The sequence below is a fragment of the Lactuca saligna genome, chromosome 3, assembly GCF_052625555.1.
Source record: "Lactuca saligna cultivar CGN05327 chromosome 3, ASM5262555v1, whole genome shotgun sequence".
NCBI lineage: Eukaryota > Viridiplantae > Streptophyta > Magnoliopsida > Asterales > Asteraceae > Lactuca > Lactuca saligna.
In genome coordinates, this window is record NC_136419.1 from 168,161,364 (window position 1) to 168,181,436 (window position 20,073).

A 20,073-nucleotide genomic window follows, 5' to 3' on the forward strand; every position below is an offset into this window, starting at 1 on the left:
TATAACTACCAGGAATTATATCCCGCACTCGGACGTACGGGGAGAGAGAGAGAGAGAGAGAGAGAGAGAGAGAGAGTCTCACAATATAGGTTAACAAGTTTACGTGAAATGTGTGTGAATATAAATCTTTCTTGTATGAATGTACCCTTTTTGTACGAGTGTGTTGAGTGATGTATCATAAACTATACCTATTATAGTTTATCAAAAATGTATGTAATATGTATGAACTCTTTTATGGAAATGTATTAGTGTTATGAATTTATCAAACTATAGGCTAACAAATTTACGTGAAATGTGTGTGAATATAAATCTTTCTTGTATGAATGTACCCTTTTTGTACGAGTGTGTTGAGTGATGTATCATAAACTATACCTATTATAGTTTATCTAAAATGTATGTAATATGTATGAATTCTTTTATGGAAATGTATTAGTGTTATGAATTTATCAAACTATACTTTTTATAGTTTAATATACGTGTTCTAAAATGAATGAATAATATTTATTATGAATGACTTAGTTTCAGTTCATGATGATAAACTAACAAGGAAACACATTCAATAATTAGAACTTATGATTATACACTTTGCTCAACATAATACAAAGTGTTATGATATTTACATGCTGTTGGCTAACTTTAGCCATTGTGCCCTGTTTTGGAAAAATCATAGAAAAATCATACGAAGTCGAAAACTAGATCCGTAAATTCTAAGAGTTCAAAAAATGTGTCTAGTTTATTCATAATTTGTATCACGATTTTTAATGACCTCCAACTTGGGTGAAAAAGTCCATAATCACAGACTGGTCCGGATTGTTGTTTGAAATGATAGGCAGTTTTGTAAAAATCACCATAAATTGTAGAAAAATCGTATGGAGATGTGCAAGTAGTCATTTTAAAGCTAAAAACTTGAACTATTTGCACCTTGTACAGTTTTGAAAACAAAAATGTTTAAGATGCCCAAAACAGTCCGCGAATGGAGTTGAACTTTTCTGATGAAGGCTGCTAGAAAATTTTAGTTATGTTCTTAGTGTTTTAACTTGTATTCCCCCCCCCCCCCCCCCCCTGAAAACTTGAGAAAACATGAAAATGTAGGGGTATGAACTCACCTTGAGTGATTTCAGTGGATGGATGATGGAGAGAAGGGGTGTTCAACTCAAGAACACTTGGGAAGATTGCTTGAAGATTTGAAGATCTAACACAAATATGATGGAGTTTGTGTAAGATATCCATGATTTGAGTGGAAATAAGTGAGATAATCATAAGGAGAATGGATTATGCTTACCAAATGTGGAAGAACACTTGATAATCAGCCTTGAATCTCGAGTTTGGTGGAGAAAAAGTTTGAGAGAAAAGTGGTGTTTGATACTTAGTGAAATGAGAGCAAATGAGAGAAATGAGGAGAGAGGATGTTTGTTCCAGCTCTAAAAACGTGGGAATGAGTGTAATTTGAGTGTAAGGGACATTGAAGTGACTTAGCTAAGGTGGGGAGGTATGGCTGGTCATAGAGTGGGTGTGGGGTGGTTGCTTGTGACATTGGATAAGGCAAAGTCAACACTCCACCTTTAATAATTCACCCATTTGATTTTTATTATTTAAATAATGATTTTCATCAAAAATATGTTTAAATTATGAATATTTAGGGTTTATTATGTTAAAATATAATTTCTGGAGAAAATCCCACTTTAAAAATCACGAAAACGGGCTTAAAATGTTAAAAATATCAAAAATGGGCTAAAAGTGACAAATTTCCGAATTCTGGCCGAGGTTCGGCCTTCTGATGCTGAAACCGAGAGGAGGGAGGGTAGAAACAGAGAGGGAAGAAGAGGGAGAGAAGGAACCGAGAGTGGAGAAGAGAGAGGGCAGGAACTGAGAGGGGAGGAGAGAACAGAGAGGCGCGAAGAGACAGAGAGGAGAGAAGAAGCAGAGATCGAGAGGAGGGAAGAGACAAAGAGGAGAGAAGAAGCAGAGACCGAGAGGCGGGTAGAGACAGAGAGTGAATAAGCGACAGAGAGGAGAGGAAGCGACAGAGCGAGAAGCGAACAGAGGAGGCGACAGAGAGTGAGAAGCGAACAGAGAGTGAGAAGCGACAGAGACCGAGGCTCGGTCTCAGCTACAGTGATTCGGTCCTCCGGTTTCGGCCAACAGAGGCTCGGTTCGTCCAGGGTGCTTTTGGCCTTAAGGAGCTTCGGCTCCTTGAGAAGGGTTTCGGTTCCTAAGGTCTCATTTTCTCGTTTTTACCCCGTTTTAAGCCGTTTTTGACCCGGTTAAGGGCCGGAATGACCCGAATGATTCTAAAAAGTTACGGGAAACTTTTGAGAGAGATTTGGGAGAGATTTCTCACACTTGGAGAGATTTGGGAGAGATTTGACATTCTTGGAGAGATTTCTCATACACAGAGATATTTGCGAGAGTTTTCACATACTTGGAGAGATTTGGGAGAGATTTGACATTCTTGGAGAGATTTCTCATACAGAGAGATATTTGAGAGAGATTTCACATACTTGGAGAGATTTGGGAGAGATTTGACATTCTTGGAGAGATTTCTCATACAGAGAGATATTTGAGAGAGATTTCACATACTTAGAGGGATTTGGGAGAGATTTGACATTCTTGGAGAGATTTCTAATACAGAGAGATATTTGAGAGAGATTTCACATACTTGGAGAGATTTGGGAGAGATTTGACATAGAGAGAGATAGAGTGAAAACGATTGAGAGAGGTTCCATGTGTCACAATTGTGAGTGTCCGGCATCGCAATGCATGGTTCGTAAACCCTGTTAAGCCTTGTTTAAGGATCTTACACACTCCCGATGAGTATGCAACATTGTTTTATCGGTTTGGCTCGCCACGTACCACAGTTTTAGGTTAAGGAGATCTAGGTGTTCGCACTTTTTGCTTTATGATTCCTCATTAGAATAGAGAGTTATGTAGAAGTTTCATAATGTAAATTCTAGTACCCAAGGGCAAATTGAGTCAAATGGTTTGACTTGTTGACTTCAGTTGACTTTGTCTTGACCGAAATTTGACAGTTGTCACACCCTTCGTGTATAATGATAACTAATACGACTCTCCCAAGACTAAACAATAGAAAGCAAACTGGAGAGCAGCCAAGCTAGTTAATTATATCTGCCAAACTCAAGGTTTTAACATAAGAATGGATGAATCCCTCATCAATTCAAGGGTTAATCCGATGCATGGACTCATGGACTCTAATTACGCCCCTCATCTCATCCACTCTAAATCCTCAGGAGCATATTGGGATATTCCTCTCTTACCGAACACTAAATACTATCTAGTTTGCTAAAAACATCCTCAATAAGAAGAGGATCCTCATGGATTTTGAAAGACTAAACTTGTTTCATAACAAGTATGGAAAAAAATTGGAGAAATCTGGTCTTGTGACATACCGAATGCTATGACAGCTTGAGCCGAATTCATCTACATGAATCTTGAAGAAGTTTTTTTAATCGCAAGGTTCTTCCAACTCAAAGAACTAAAATACCCGAAGATGGAAGATGCTTATATTAGGGCTACTGATTTCCTTAGAGCTTATGTATGTTACTTTGGAAAAATCGATGCTGAAATCCATTCTGCCCTTGCTGAAAAGATGAACTTCCCTCCATTTAAGCACCCTAATTACATCACCGAATGGATTCAAGATTTGGGCCTCAGAGCAACATCTTTTCCAGAACTTGTCATTGATTTTTGGCTTTCTGGAGATAGTGAAAAGTTATTTCTGCCACCCACTGCATTTCATTGATGTTCTCCCAAACAACTGGAAGGAACTCTCTCCATGGCGTAGAAGACGAAAAACACCACTAAATAGGTGAAGTATGAAATAGCCCTAAGGATCAAAATGATAATAAAAGTTAAGAAGTTTTGGTGGCTCATTATCAAGTTTTTTAAACTTGATAAATGAAAGAGATAGTTGCGAGGTCACTTAGGGGGAAATTGTTAGAAAATTGCCCCTCAGTAGGTTTTGTTATGATGACTTGGGAGATCACATTAAAGAACTGATACCAAAGTCTAGAAGGATGACCCGAAGAGTAAATTGTTTTTTGTCTTTTGTAATCCTATATGTCATAAAAGTAATATTTACCTTTTCTAACATTGTGTGTTTGTTGAGTTATGTCAGCTCAAGCATGGCAAGCATGGTCACCTAAATATTGAATACTTTACTATTTATCATGTACCAAGTTTAGTTATAAATAAATGATCATGTTGATCGATCTAAAAACCACCAATTCCTAGACTTTCTTTGTGTTACTCTTTATTGAATACAAGTGTTCATTATATTCATCACTTGCTTATGTTGTTCGTCATTTGCTAACTTGTGTTTAAATATAAAACTTGTTACAATTCAACTAAGTATTATTATTTCTACTTGCTTATATTTACTTATTAATCTTGTTGTTATATCTTTCCTTATTAGTATGCATATTTAATATTGTTAAGCTTTCTATAAGATCCATTGAGATTAACTTACGTTTTTGCAAATCAATCTTTAATTTCCTATCTCAACAATAGTAAGGATGTCATCAGACAATCACTTCTTTAAGTTCAAGACATGAAAAATATCATGTACATTTCTCATCTCTTAAGGTAGTTTGAGTCGATATGCCACATGACCAATTCTGTCAAGAATTTCAAAGGGTCCTATGTATCACGGATTTAGTTTACCTCTCCTTCCAAAACAAATCATATCCTTCCAACGTTAGACTTTCAACATAACTTTGTCCCAAATTTGGAACGCTTCCATCTCCCATCAGCATAATAACTCTTTTAACGGTCTCATGTAGCCTTAAGTCTTTCCTTGATATGTGTAATCTTTTCTGTAGTCTTGAGGATTATTTATGGGTTAGTGTACAATGAATCACATGCATGATTCCTGACTAATTATGTATCTCCAACCTCTGCCCAGAATAACAGTGGTCTGCATTTTTGTCTGTATAGATCCTCAAACAGTATGGCCTTTATGCTTGTGTGATAGTTGTTATTATAAGAGAACTTAATTAGTGGAAAATGGGTGTCCCAAGAAATTTCGAAATCAGTCACAAAGATTGGCGCATGTCTTCCAAAGTTTAAATGTTCCATTCACTCTTGTAGTTCGTATGAATCAAGTATTAGAAGAAATCAGAGTACGGAATGAACTAAGAACATAGATGTAAATATAATATGTTTGGCTCTTTGATTATGTCTAAGAGAATACAGGAGTTCTGAAGAGTAAAGTCATTTAAGATCTCGAGGATACAAAAGTTACTCTCACCCTTATATTTACCCCTATTTACAAGGACATACATACACGTACAAAAAAAAACATAAGGACTAGACATAAAAGATTTGAACTCTTACAATGCCTTAAGATTTAATATGTTATTGTATGTAAACCATTATCTATTTAAAGCTACAACTTTTGAACAGTTTGGACAAAATACTTAAATTGTTAATTTAAATATAGCATTACAATATCAACTTAAATATAAATGTCAATTTCTTTTAAAAAACCAAAGAATATTTTGTAAACAATTAAAGGTGATAAATTATAGTGATAAATGCAAAAACTAAATTGTAATCTCAATTTAACTAAAATATTTCCTAAATATATTTTTATAATCGTTAAAAATTTTCAAATAAGTAGCTTAAAATAACTTACAATAACGATAGTTAAAATCAACTAAATTTGCAGAAGAATAAAAACTATGAGCTGAATTCGATCGATGAGTAGTTTCATTTATACTCCTCAATCAGGTAATCTCTTCTTTGATTGCTTTAGAATTGACTTGGGTCAGATTATTACTGTAATTTTGAATTGTTTTTCTCGAAATCAATTTTCGGATTTGATCGATAAAATCAACTAAATTTGATGAAGAATAAAAACTAAATTATAGGTTAAATAAATATCAAACCTAAAGTGTAATCATATATAAACTAAAATTTAATATTAAAATAACATCTTTATTTCTACTTATAAAAAAGACCATTTTTACTTGAGCCACATGCATTCAATTTCTTTCTAATAATTATTATAAATTGTTTAATAATATTAAACTCACAAAAAACTAAATTATTATCATAAATTAGCTAAACTAGAATATTAAAATATCATATTTTACTTCTATTAATAAAATTATGACATTAACTTTTTAACATATTATAGTTAACTTATTAATTTAGATATGTTGTGATATGTGAACAATTATCATTTTAAAATCACAAGTTTTATATAGTTTATGATTTTTGCAAAATAGTTAAATTATTAATTTCAATATAATGTTAAATAGTCATCTTAAATTAAAATTTTAGTTAAACTTTAATCGAAAAGATACAAGTAAGTTGTTGTCTAACATACTTATATCTTTAAACTAAAAGATCAACATATTTATATTTTTAACCTAAAAAAACATTTTTATTTTTTACTGAAAACTATGATGTACTTTCCATTTACCCTACATAAGAAACACACTTGTATTTTTAAACCAAAAAAATACCGGTACTTATATTTTTAACCTCATAAAGCAACTTAGTGTAACATTTAACAAAGCAATCATCACCACCAACATAATTTTATTTTGAATTCAAAACAATAACAAAACTTATTTTCAACGAAAAACCAACAATGTGGTTTTATTTTTGTTTACTGTAACCAACGAAATACTATTTTTCTATACAAAATAACAATGTACAATATATATATATATATATATATATATATATATATATATATATAATATATATATATATATATATATATATATATATATATATATATATATATATATATATATATATATATATATATAATGATAGAAAATATTAGACAATTAATAATATACAATTAATCATATGTTTGTACATATTTGTAAAAAATTCTAACTCTTTATTTTTTTCTTATTGATTTCGTATTTGCTAGAAGGACTCTTATTAATAATTATTTAGATGTAGTAAACTATAAGCGCAAAAAATCAATCGTCTCTAGAAACTAAATTCTGAAAAAAAATTATTCACACCCGTCGCTTATGACGACTAAACAACTAGAATATATAACAACTGAATAAGTTGTAGATATTATTTAGATAAATTTGAAGAAAGTATTGTAATATTGATGCAACAATTTGTTAAAAATATGAGCGGCAGACACATTGAATAAGTTGTAGAAATTATTAGATAAATTTCAACTTTGTTATGAATCATGGTCCATAACTTCATATCAGTATTATATACCGTTGATTAGAACGAAAAAAACAATTAAACCAATAACTAATGACTCAAAAATAGGTTAAGATTTTTAGAAGACTCAGGTAGCATTTTGAGTTTTGTTAAATTTATGTTTCTTATGACAAAAAGAGGATGATGGTTAGTTGTTTTAATATTATTCACAATTTTGTTGTTTTTTGGTCTAAGTTGTTATATCATTTGATCAACATATTTTCATCATGTTCTATAGGTATTATGGTCGGTTGTTTTGAGCAAACAAGAGATTTTAAGGGATTTGAAATATTGTAATCCTTTGGAATGTAAGTTCCAAGACTTGAACAAAGGTGTACTAATTTTATTTTATTTTTAATTTTACATAATCCCCATTCAACACATTTCAATTGTCTCGGACACAAAATCTGATTTTTGGCCCAAGAAGGCAGAATTTAAGAGGACAAGGCAGACATGAAAGTACAATTCCTTAATTAGAAAACAAAAAATGAAAATCAAAGTGTTGTAATAGAAAAGAAAGGAAAGTAGAATGTTATAATAAACAAATAAATACAAGTATGTTGATATTTCTTACATTTATCCCTGCTACAAAATTATATGACGAGACATTTACCTTTTTCCAGCATTCAGCTTTACTCTTATCACCAATCAAGATGATGCCACTTGACTAGATATGGTAACACTTTTAGCCTGCCATAAAAATGAACCATATGTAAAAAAAAATAAATAAATAAATAAATAAAAAAAAAACATATATGTGTTTTTATTCACAAAGCAAATCGATTAAGTTTTGGTTTGATTTCCCGCAAGTTGTCATATTAATTCCTAGAGGTATTAACATCACCTGAAAATAGATGCTTGTGTGTGTCATACTCACTTTTTTGGTTGCTAGAGATGGAATTGCCACTTGTACAAAAGTCAGATTAGGACTCAAACTGATGTCAATAGGACTAAAGTAGTAAATTTATTGTTCCACCCAAAAAGTGGAACAAGGTGGGACCACAAATTATGTCAATGGGACAAAAAAATGCAGCCTTTTGTCCCACCCAAAAAAAAAAGTGGAAAAATTGTCTCATGCAAAAAAGTGGAATAAGGAATGGTGTCAATGTCCCACCCAAAAAAGTGGTCAATGTGACAATAAATGCAATTTATTGTCCCATCGATGAAAGGTAGGAAAAAGATTGCGAAAAAAACGTGAATACCCTCATAATTGAAAATAGCCTTAGAAAGCTTGTCCATTCACTGGTAAGAAAATTGCTCTGTGAAAAAGGTTATTCTTCTAGCAACCCCTAAGCTGGCCCACACCAGCCTGCCCTCAGATCAATCATGTGAGATGTACATCAGATACATAAGACCCCAATCCACATTGGAACCCATTTGTAATCATTTCTTTAAGATCAAACCATTTTTTTTTATTCAATTATTCGGCTTCACACCTTCCCCCCTACATTTCCTTTGTAATTCCTCCACCAACAAATCATTCCCTTCAATCTTAGCAGCACGCATAAGAATCTTATAAGTTCTTGAATCCGATGACAATCCATAACTTTCTAAATTACAAAAAACCCGATAAGCAGCTTCAAGTTCCTGATTCTTGCAAAGACCAATCATAAGACTATTAATTGTCACCATTGAGGGTCGAGGACCTTGAGAAATCATACATTCAAAAACATCTAAACAATCATTAAGCTTTCCAACATTGCAATAATATTGCATTAAACAAGTAAACCCCACAACATTTAACTTAAAACCTTCATCTTTCATTAAATCAATCACCTTTTCAACCATTTTTGAATCACCCTTTTTACATGAAGCCGATAAAATCGTGTTGAAAGACACCAAATCGGGTTTCTTGATACTTTGAAAATACTCTAGAGCTTCATCCATGGATTTCCCTTTACAAAAACCTTTTAGAATTGTGTTGAATGTTATGTTATTTGGCTCGATGTCATTCTTTATCATACATTCAATCACATATGACAACTCTTTGGATTTAAAACCAGAAAAGAGACAATAGTACACGTTATAAACCGCAATATCCATATCACTTCCACCATAGAAAATATCATGCAAAAGAGTACGCGCAATTCCTAAATTACCCTTTTTGAGTAGTCCCGATAAAGCAGTAGCTGTATAGCGATCTGGTGAAAGTTCCTTTTGGTAGATAGTTTGAAAAAGGTCAAAAACTTCATGAACCATATTTTGGTTTGAAAGAGCACGAAGAATTATGTTATATGTAACAATATCAGGATCCAATCCTCTTTTTTCCATTCGACCTAACAAACTTAATGCCTCTTGTATCCTTCCATTGTCACATAGACACTTGATGAATGTGGTGTAAGTTCTCACATTAGGGTAGAAACGACTATTTGTTGTCATTTTGTTCAAACAATTTGAAGCCTCCTTAAATAACCTTTTTTTACAAAATCCGTAAAAAAGAGCTGTATATGAACAGACATTATGTACAAAACCCTTTTTCTCTAAAGAACAAAAGATTGCTAAAGCTATATTAATCTGATCAGATTCACATAAAGACCATATTATTGGGTTGTATATATATGGGCTTGGAAAATAACCTTTGTCTAATAGTTTATAGAGAACTAAGGTAGCCTTTTCTGTCATCCCATGTTTGCTTAGGCGATTAATTAACAAAATCACTTGTGGTTCAGTTGGAATGTAATTCAATCCCATCATTAATTCAAGAACAGTAATTGCATCTTCTAATTCCATGGAATCTGAACATTTCTTGAGCAAAGTTGACAAAGAAGTAAATGAAGGAGTAAAGGCATGATTACACATTTCTATGGTGACCCAAAGAGCAACTTTTGATTCCCCGATAAGATTTAATCCCTTCAAGAAAGTATTGAAAGTGGATGCATTTGGGGATAATCCAAGTGTTTTCATTTCCGAATACAGGGTAGAAAGATCATGCGAACACAAATTTTCCGATTTCAAACAGCAATTGACCAACGAATTGTAATCGTATATTGTTGGCTTACCAGGAGCAGCGGTTCTCATAAGACGGAATGCCTGTAGTGCTTTAGTAATACCACTTGACTTTGCTAAATTCTGCATATTGCTCCTCAATTCAGCATAATCTGCGCAATTGTGATGGTTTTCTTCTGACATGGCTAGTGATTGTACAGAAGAAGATGAAGAACGAGACATGAATGTACATAAAAAGTGATTTCTTCTGATGCTTCTCTTTGGGCGAAGTATACTCAATAAAACTGAGAAAAAAATCATTTTTGGAGAACCAAAAGCGAGAAATCACTTGATTGCAACAGGCATTTCACTGACAAGGAACTCATGCTTAGTATTATACTTCGATATGGGTATGAATGTGTATGCAGTAAGACCACGAGAACCAGAAGGAAAACCGATTTTTGAGGAAGAAACAGAAAGTTGTAAAAGGGGGTTCGTTGAATTGATATGTGTGTGTAACTTCTATCCCATTTCCCGCAGGCTTAGATGTGAGCATAAACCCTAACCAGAGAATTTTCTTGAGATACACCTAATTAGACAACGAGCATAAGCATAAGCATAAACCCTCTTTTCTTGCTCGAAAAGGCAGGAAACTGAAGTAGCGGCTGACGTCTTGCTAAGCCACAGATGGATGCTTTTTTTTTTTTTTTTTTTTTTAAGTTTAAACCCTGATTTTTTTGGATTACTGGTTTTTTTTAATTAATTTCGTTGCGGATTTGATCCTTCGATAAACTACTGAAATGACGTTAATACCCTTGGGGTATTTATTTTCTATTTTTCTTTCATTTTTCTTAAATCTAATAATTATTTTTTTATTTAAACAATAAAAAAATAAAAGGGTCTCTCTCTCTCTCTCTCTCTCTCTCTCTCTCTCTCTCTCTCTCTCTCTCTCTCTCTCTCTCTCTCTCAATGACCCATTTGCAAATAAACCAATAATCCCCATCCACCATCAATATCTAGCAAGAACAAGACGGTATAACAGAGGATCTGTTACATTTGTTTAGAGACTCAGTTGACCACCACAACCCCCTATCTTTCTGTCTAAAAAGCCCCTGTTGCACCCCAAGCATCTTCCTTCAATAGAGGTTTAGATCCGACATTTCCCTTTGAAATCGTCTCCAGATTCTCCTGCATCTCGGTGTCGTACATCTTCTGGCGGTGTCTTAATGTTCATCTCTTACAACCGCACCGTCGCCGGAGAGACTGTAGAGAAGATGATGTTGACAGAGTCCCGCAATACACACCTCCAAAAAAAGAAAATGGCAAGCCGCTCGTTACAGTTTGGTGGGTTTGAACCATATTGTGTGGAAACTCTGATGGAGGTGTTTACTTTGCAAATGGATGGCCGACAAGAAGGTGGGTGGTGGTCACCAATTGGGGGAGGGTATCGTCTACCTCATCGCTTCAGATTCAGATCCCAGTTCCTTAACAGGTCAATGTGTACTTAGGTTTAGCAAATTCCTCTGTTGTACACCCATGTTTCACAATCGAGTTTGATACTAGCCATATTGCACCATTTAATTTAATGTTGGAAGCGATCGATGTGTACTTAGGTTTGTAGTGATTATTGTTCAAATTTTTTCTTTGTTGATTTACAATATGTTGCAGTCTGGAAAGGCAAGCCATGGTGATGATCTTTATAAAACACCGAATATAATCTCTTATACAGCCATCAGGATGCTCAACTTGCTCAACATAAAATCTAAACAGGCTACTATTAAGACTATTAAGAGACTAGAAACAGCAATATATGCTTGGAAAGAAAAAATGATGGAACAAACCAGTGCATCTGTCACACCCCAAAACCATGAACGACGGAAACGTTCTGGGGCGGAGGACGTCATGTACAGTATCACAACAATGAAAAGTAGTAAACAAGCAATAACATCATCCATTGCATTAATAATATAATTTTAATACAAGTGTGTTCTGTCAAATTATAATAGACACTAAAGTATAAACAAAATGAAAGTTGAGTCTTGAACGGGCTCCATCTTCTCTAAACCTTGCATCGGTACCCGTCTATGGTTGACCTGAAGATACAAGTTATTTGAAAGAGAGTATCAACTTTAAAACTGGTGAGATCATAAGTATTTTAGTGTCTTAATTTATATGTAAGTATTTGTATGTATATGAACTATAAGTATTAAAAATGTATATGAATTGTAAGTATGAAAATGTTTGTAAAACAACTGTAACGTTTGAAAAACCCTAGAAATCCCTATGATTCCTACCATTCTAAAAGGGAGTCTTCTACCAAGACTTAACTGTTCTAAATGTAGCCTTCTACCAAGGCATCTAGTGTCTGTGTGTGTGTCTCTTGTAAGAGTGTGTATTTTCCCAAGTCTGACTATCATTAACCAAAAATATAGTTTCTACATTACCATGCGTCGTGTGAGTGTTCACGAAGTGAATGTAATGTGAAAATGAAATAGTACTATGGTGTAGTGTCGAACTACAACCGTACCAATTACCTCAAGTCTAGGGTAATTCTTCTAAGTACTGTAGTATTTGTAATAAATAACTACATCGGTACTCCTATTGCCTTATTTGAGGGATAAGGTATAATGTGATGGCTAGCTCCCAGGTTAGACGCTCCCCTGTCAAAGGGATTTTGGGACCTTTACACGCCCATGCATATATGCATGCCGTGACACATCTGTTGGATAAGGTGTCTAAGTCCATAACTTATTTGGTACATACTTGACCCGACCCGGCATGGTCCATTTGGGTTGCATTTCATCCAAACTATTTATGGATAATTTTATGAGAGTTATACACATATGTTTATTAATATATTGTAAGTTATAATATATTAATATGAAGTCATGTTATTTAATTAGTCTTAGTCTTGAATTAATTATGAATTAATTTAGAGATTAAAAGGAAGACAAATTAGATTGTGGGCTATTGGTTTTATATGGTGTGGGCTAACACTCATTTGTTAATGGGCTAGGCTTGTATGGAAGTCCATGGATGATCTATGGAGCTTTTAACCCATCGATCCTTGGAAAAGGAAAGGTCATGGGTTATTAGGGTTTCACCCTAATCATGTACATTATATAAGCATGTCACAACTAGAAATTTTGTGTCTTGAAATCACTATACTCAAGTAAATGTTGAATTCAAAAACTCAAGAGCATGTATGATGCTTACTCAATGGAAAACTAAACCCCAATTCACTACATCAAGCAATTGGAAACCCTAGAAGTTCTTGATTAGGTCCATTTTGGACTAGGACTTCCTTATTGGACTCTATGGACCAATAAGCTTCCAATTTGACTATCATGGGCTTAGAACCCTTAAATGGGCTCTAATTGGACCCACATCAATTTAATTCAACATTTTGGGGTCATTTTGGGCCTAGAATGAAATGAATTAAAAGCTTTGATCCATGATTTAACCTAATCTAGCTTAATAAAGCATGAAAATCACAATTTTATTTTATAAGGCCAATGAACACCCTAACTAACTCTAATATTGGGCTTAGGGGCAAAAAGCCCAAATTTTCTTTTTTTTCTTCAAAATTCTCGGCCCAAGGCCCACATCCAAGAAGAGATGAAGAAGAGTTGACTATTTGCTTGCCACCTCTTTATTTTCCCATGGATCTCCATGCAAACACATGTTTCCATGCACATCCCATACTCCTAGGAACATATCACTTCAAAGATCATTTCTCCTTTCCCTCTCACTCACTCTCGGCCGAAACACACACACACACAAATCTCTCACACACTCTCTCTAGATTACTCAAGGAACTATCCTCCCTCTCCATCCAAAATCTTGAAATTTGGCTTGGGTTTCAAGAGGATTCTTCAAGATTATCATCATCCTTTGGTACGTTTTTCCATGTCTAAGCTTCAAAACTACCCTCTCACATGAGATCTCTTATTCTAAACAAGTTTCTTTGGTGATCATACTCCTAGAAAACTCCATAAACTCGAGATCTTCATCAAGGGGTGCTAGGGCCGAAAATCACCAAGTTTTCTTCCATCTTTTCTTCAAGAACCGAAACTACCCCCTAAGGTGAGCTTTATACCCCCTTATTTTCGGTTTTTATAAGTTTTTGTGGGGGAGAATACAAGCAAATGTGTAGATCTATCATTATGTGTATGCCTTGTATGATTTCTATGCTTATATGTGTGTTTTGTATGATTATGATGTTGGATCTAGTCATGAATCACTAAAAACCGAGATATACTTTATGTTAAATGATACTAGTATAAAATATACTACTACATACAAAGTATACCAAGAAAAATAGCTAAGTGGCTTAACAACACATACTTTGGGCTAAAAACTCATTTTTTTTAAACATAAAATGTTAAAAATACAAAGTTGAAGGGCCCAAAATGAAATACTTTGAAATGTGATGGGTGAGATGAGTCAAAACAGTTTCCATAACGTATTTTCTGAAAATATACTCTTTTGGAGGATTAAAAACATAAATTTCAAGCTTAATGGGTTAAAAATGACATTTTCGGCCCAATAGGGCCCAATATGCGAAATTTCCCAAACTCGAGGGGCTGAACCTTGTTTTTCTGTAAAACAGTGGGTTATTAGTGTTCTAAGTACTTTTCAAAGGTCAAAAATGCTTTCCATAGTTAAAAAGGACCAAAGTTGCAAAAATTTTCCAATTTGGGCCAAAAGTGTAAAAATTGCAAAATGAAGGGCTACAACCGAGAAAATTGTATTTTCAGGGCCTAAAACTATTTTCAACTAAAAAGTTGCTGAAAAATATCAATTTCATTAAGTTTTGATGTTAAAATGCCAAGAAAAATGGTTTAAGGACTAAACCGGAAATTAATTTACTTAAAGGGGTGAAAAAGTAAATTTACAAAATAAAGAGGGGTTGTAAACAGAAAATTTCAATGATAATTCAATACACTCGTTGTGAACAAAGACTGACACTACGACTCTCGATGAGTTACAATACACAATATCACCAACAATCGTTATCAAACGAATTGATTCGGTCTCGAATCAATAACAAATCTGAAACTACTAACACTACGACGCTCAATACACACATGGAACTCTCGGAACTCTATACTCTCGTGGAACTACTCAATACGTCGACGTACCTTCCTTAGGCCCAAAAGTTTCAAATCATGCTTGTTGGGCCTAGCTAGCCCGATGACATGATCTTTAGGCCCAAAGGATACTTACTTACATGTAGTTGGGTCTAATACGACTTAACCTCGTGTAAAAGGACTTTCAATGGCAAACGTGCTGCTGGTCCCCAAGGGTCCTTCGGTACTGCTAGTAAAGTTGGGAACTCACGATTGCGAGTTGGGCTTCGGGCCCTTCGCATTCGCTATGGTCTTGAACGACGTAGGGAAATACCGAGGGTTTCGCACCTTCTCTTTTTCCCTTCGGTCGTGGGGCTACACAAGTCCGGGAGGGTTGGGTTATGTGAATAAGTGCGAGCGACGCCTAAGAGATCGCTTGTACGGTTGTCAACTGGACGTTTTCATTAACGTACGTTACAACAATTCACAACCCACTGTATACCCAATGCCTCCGGAGCTCAACGAATACCTCTAACGTAACGAAACAACAACACATAAACTAATTAAAGCAAAGTGATAGGAAAACGTCGGGTTTTCCTAGGGTTTTCAACTAATACACTTACGAACTACATGCCGAATTTTACAACTCGTACGCTTACATCTATAGAAAACAAACAAGCATACTCACGGATCTTCACATATTTTTTTTACGCTATATTATTTTCAGAAAATATCGGATTTTCTGGTGGTTTTCAAAACAATACAAACATTGGATTTTAAACATTACTTATGAACTCACCAACATTTCATATGTTGACGTTTTTCCAAAATACTTGTATTCTCAGGTACCAGGTAAAGTGAAGAAGGAATTTTACTCTATGATGTTTTGCGAGTGTTTAATTTACAACAAACAATTTTATTTTTGGGCATGTAATATTTTGGTAACGATGTAATGGATGTTAATTCTATCGGTTGTAATATTCAAATGCTTGGTAATGATTGATGTTATGTTTCATATATATTCATTGTGATGGTATTCAATTGAGTCACGACAGCCCCCGGACGTTTCCGCCGTCTGGTTCGGGGGTGTGACAGGTTGGTATCAGAGCTTTGTTTATAGTGAACTAGCATGTCTAGCCACACATTGATATGCAACTATAAACCAAAAAGAGGGACTAACATAACTCTGAACAAAACAAGTAAATAAAACACCCTTGCTTGCATTAGGAATAGGAACATAACGCCGAACCAAACAAAAATAATACTAGTATCTCGGTTAAATTCAGGACTGTTCTTAGTGGTACCAAGGAGTGGATGTAGCCTGATCAACTACACTCTCTCCAAAGTATAACTAACACACGTCCTGATGAGATCGGGATAGCTATGGAACCTAAAACTATACCCTTCTACCACCAAAAAGAGAATGCTTACTTGGTCTATGCGATAGTTGTAGCATCCTAGGAATAACGTTAGCATAATTACACACTCTCGCAGACCGCATGGCTGGTTTTCATCACCCCGGAGATCCTTACTTCCCTAACCAGGGGAACAACGGATGGCTAGAGGAGGAGCCCGAGGAAGATCCTGAGGAGGAGCCTGAGGAAGACCCCGAAGAGGAATCTGACGGGGAACCGGAGGCTGGAGTCGAGGGCGAGCCTGTCGAATCGGAGGAAGATGAAGGAAACTTCGAGGAGGAACCCGATGACTGCGAAGGGGGTGATTCGGATGCGGAGTCCGAAGTCATCAACCCCCCTTACCCGATCAGGGTGCCTGCTTACCGGGTGGGCCCCACTGGTCCTACACCTCCCTGGGGTATTGATCTTTGGAGATGGAGCAGACAGCAGGGACAGCGACCCCCGTACAACATGTCACGCAAGTTCTTTGACCTGAGAGACGGAGGACCGGCTGATCGAGCCCTTCCAGTCATGGTGAAACGGTTACGGAACACGAGCGACCTTGCCCAGGACACTGCTGATCAGGTGCGCCAGTTGAGGACTAGGGTCGAGCGTGCGGAGCAGGAGACGCGTGACGTCCTTCGAGAGTTTCACATGAGGCAGGTTCGGTGGGAGTCTCAACTTCAGGACGCAGAACGCTTGGTGGCTCGCCTTCAGGGAGCATCCACATCCTCGGCACCACCTCCGGACGCAGCTCATCACGGTTAGGGATAGACTTATCTTAGTAGGTTGTTAGGAACCATGCTATGTACCCCGACTCTATGTTTAAGTGACTACACTACTCATAGAGCCGTTATGCTGTCGAACTAGTATCACTCATGTATGCTCTTACGAGCAAAATTTTCATGTATCAAATACGGATAATATTAATAAATTTTTACGTGTTTTGTTACGATATTACAAATTGCTATGTGTTGAGAAATTATGATTGAATGGTCAATGGTAGTAGTGTTTAAGTTCGTACCATGCACCTAGTCAGTAGGATCACAACCTCACAGAAACCACATACCCTCAACATCTTTTCGTTTTGTGATAGAAAGATGCCTCTCCGACCTACTCGCAGAAACCCAGGACCAACTCCACCTGAAGTTGACTCAGCCGCATTCCAGGCAGCTGTATCTGCAGCAGTCACTGCAGCGATTGTGCAAATTCATTAAGGGAACAATGGAGGAGTCAATGGGCAAGGAGCCGGAAGTTCGAACAACGGAATGAATCAAGGACCCACCAAGACATGTACCTACAAGGACTTCACAAACGCCAAACCACGAACTTTTAACGGCACTGGAGGGGTGATCACTCTAAAGCAATGGATCAAGAAGGTGGAATCGGTATTCGAGATATGCGATTGTCCTGAGCAGATGAAAGTAAAGTTCGCGGCCTGCACTCTTGTCGATCAAGCGCTCACCTGGTGGAACGGACATGTAGAAGCCATGACGCTCCCTGTAGCCAACTCTATGCCGTGGGTGGAGATGAAAGAAATGTTAATGGCTGAATACTGCCCGCGAGGCGAGATACAGAAGATGGAGCAGGAGCTGTGGAACCTCACTGTGCAGAACACGAATATCGATGCCTACATATCGAGATTTAGTGAACTATCTCTGTTGTGCCCGGGTATGATCACTTTGGAAGGGAAGAAGATTGAGCGATTCATCTGGGGACTAACAGCACCAATTCAGGGAAATGTGATAGCTGCGAACCCCGAAACATTTGACAGTGCAAAAAGATTGGCAAAGAAGCTGTATGACCATAACAACAAGAAGGGCGAGAAGCAAGTGGAGGCTGAGGGGAAGAAGGAAGGTGATGGCAAGAAGGGAAAGAACAATAAGAGGAAGGGGCGTCAGGGCCCCGACACCTCCAAGAAGCAGCAGATAGTGGCGGTTAACGCTGTCACCGCACCGGTTCCAGCCGCACCACATGCTCTAACCTCAGCCGCTTCAAATGCTTCCAGACCCTATTCCGGTAATCTTCCCAAATGCAACAAGTGCGGTTTCCATCACAATGGAGAATGCAAGGATTTTCAGTGCACCCGTTGCAACCGAAAGGGATACACTGCAAGGTACTGCAGGACTTACCCTCCCCAGAACCAACAACAAGGAAACAACAACAACAACAACCATCGCAACAACAACAACATCATCACCAGCGACAGCAATGCAGGACCTAGCCACACCTGCTATGGGTGTGGAAGGACTGGGCACTTCCGCCAAGACTGCCCTCACAACAACAATTCAAGAAACGGAGGGACAGGAAGGATGCTGACCATGGGTCAGGGTGAGGCTATTCAGGACCCCTCTGTTGTTACCGGTACGTTTCCCCTAAACCACACTTATGCATGCATCTTATTTGACACCGGAGCGGAGCGAAGTTTCGTAAGCAATAAGTTTAAGCATTTATTAAAACAACTGCCCCAAAAGCTAAATGAAACCTATACGGTGGAAATGGCCAATGGGAAAACCGAATCCACTGGGGAAATCTACATCAGATGTACCCTAACCCTTAATCAACGTTCCTTTCGAATAGACCTAATGCCAGTATCAATTAGGAGTTTCGATGTGATCATCGGCATGGATTGGCTAAGCCCCCACCATGCTGAAATTATGTGCCACGAGAAGGCCGTTCGTCTTCATCTCCTAAATCACGAAACCCTAGTAATTTACGGAGACAAACCCAGCATGAACCTTCGCCTCATCTCGTGCATCAAGGCACAAAAACACCTACGAAAGAAGGATTCGACATTTCTGGCTCACATAGTGGATAAAACCAAGGAAGAGACTAACCTTCAAGATATTCCGGTAGCGTGTGAATTTCCAGACGTGTTTCCTGAAGATCTTCCCGGAGTACCCCTAGAGAGACAGGTTGAGTTTCGAATCGACCTCATTCCAGGAGCAACTCCTCTCGCTAAATCACCCTATCGGCTGGCTCCTACTGAAATGCAGGAATTATCCAGCCAACTCAGTGAGCTTCTGGACAAGGGATTTATCCGACCTAGTTACTCGCCATGGGGAGCTCCAGTACTCTTTGTCAAAAAGAAGGATGGATCCTTTAGGATGTGCATCGATTACAGAGAATTAAATAAACTCACAGTCAAGAACCGCTACCCACTCCCACGAATCGATGATCTATTCGACCAGCTCCAAGGAGCTAGTTATTTTTCTAAAATAGATCTACGGTCCGGATACCACCAACTCAAAGTCCGGGAAGAGGATATTCCGAAAACCGCTTTCCGAACTCGCTACGGACATTATGAATTTGTCGTAATGCCCTTCGGTCTGACGAATTCCCCTGCTGCATTTATGGACCTAATGAATCGAATCTGTCGACCGTTCCTCCACAACTTTGTCATTGTTTTTATCGATGACATTCTCGTCTATTCTCGAAGCAAGGAAGAGCATGGCCAACATCTTCGACAAGTCCTA

The 20,073-nt window shown here is 36.8% G+C and overlaps 1 protein-coding gene across 1 annotated transcript; it reads right to left on the bottom strand.

The window, feature by feature from the left end:
* Nucleotides 1-7,708: 7,708 nt before the first annotated feature.
* Nucleotides 7,709-10,784, bottom strand: LOC145037447 (uncharacterized). Its single transcript, XM_078986094.1, has 2 exons — nt 8,409-10,784; nt 7,709-7,896 (listed from the first exon to the last, which is right to left on the bottom strand). The coding sequence occupies exon 1, from the start codon at nt 10,450-10,452 to the stop codon at nt 8,623-8,625; it is 1,830 nt and encodes a 609-aa protein (XP_078842220.1). The 5' UTR covers nt 10,453-10,784; the 3' UTR covers nt 7,709-7,896; nt 8,409-8,622.
* Nucleotides 10,785-20,073: the final 9,289 nt, after the last annotated feature.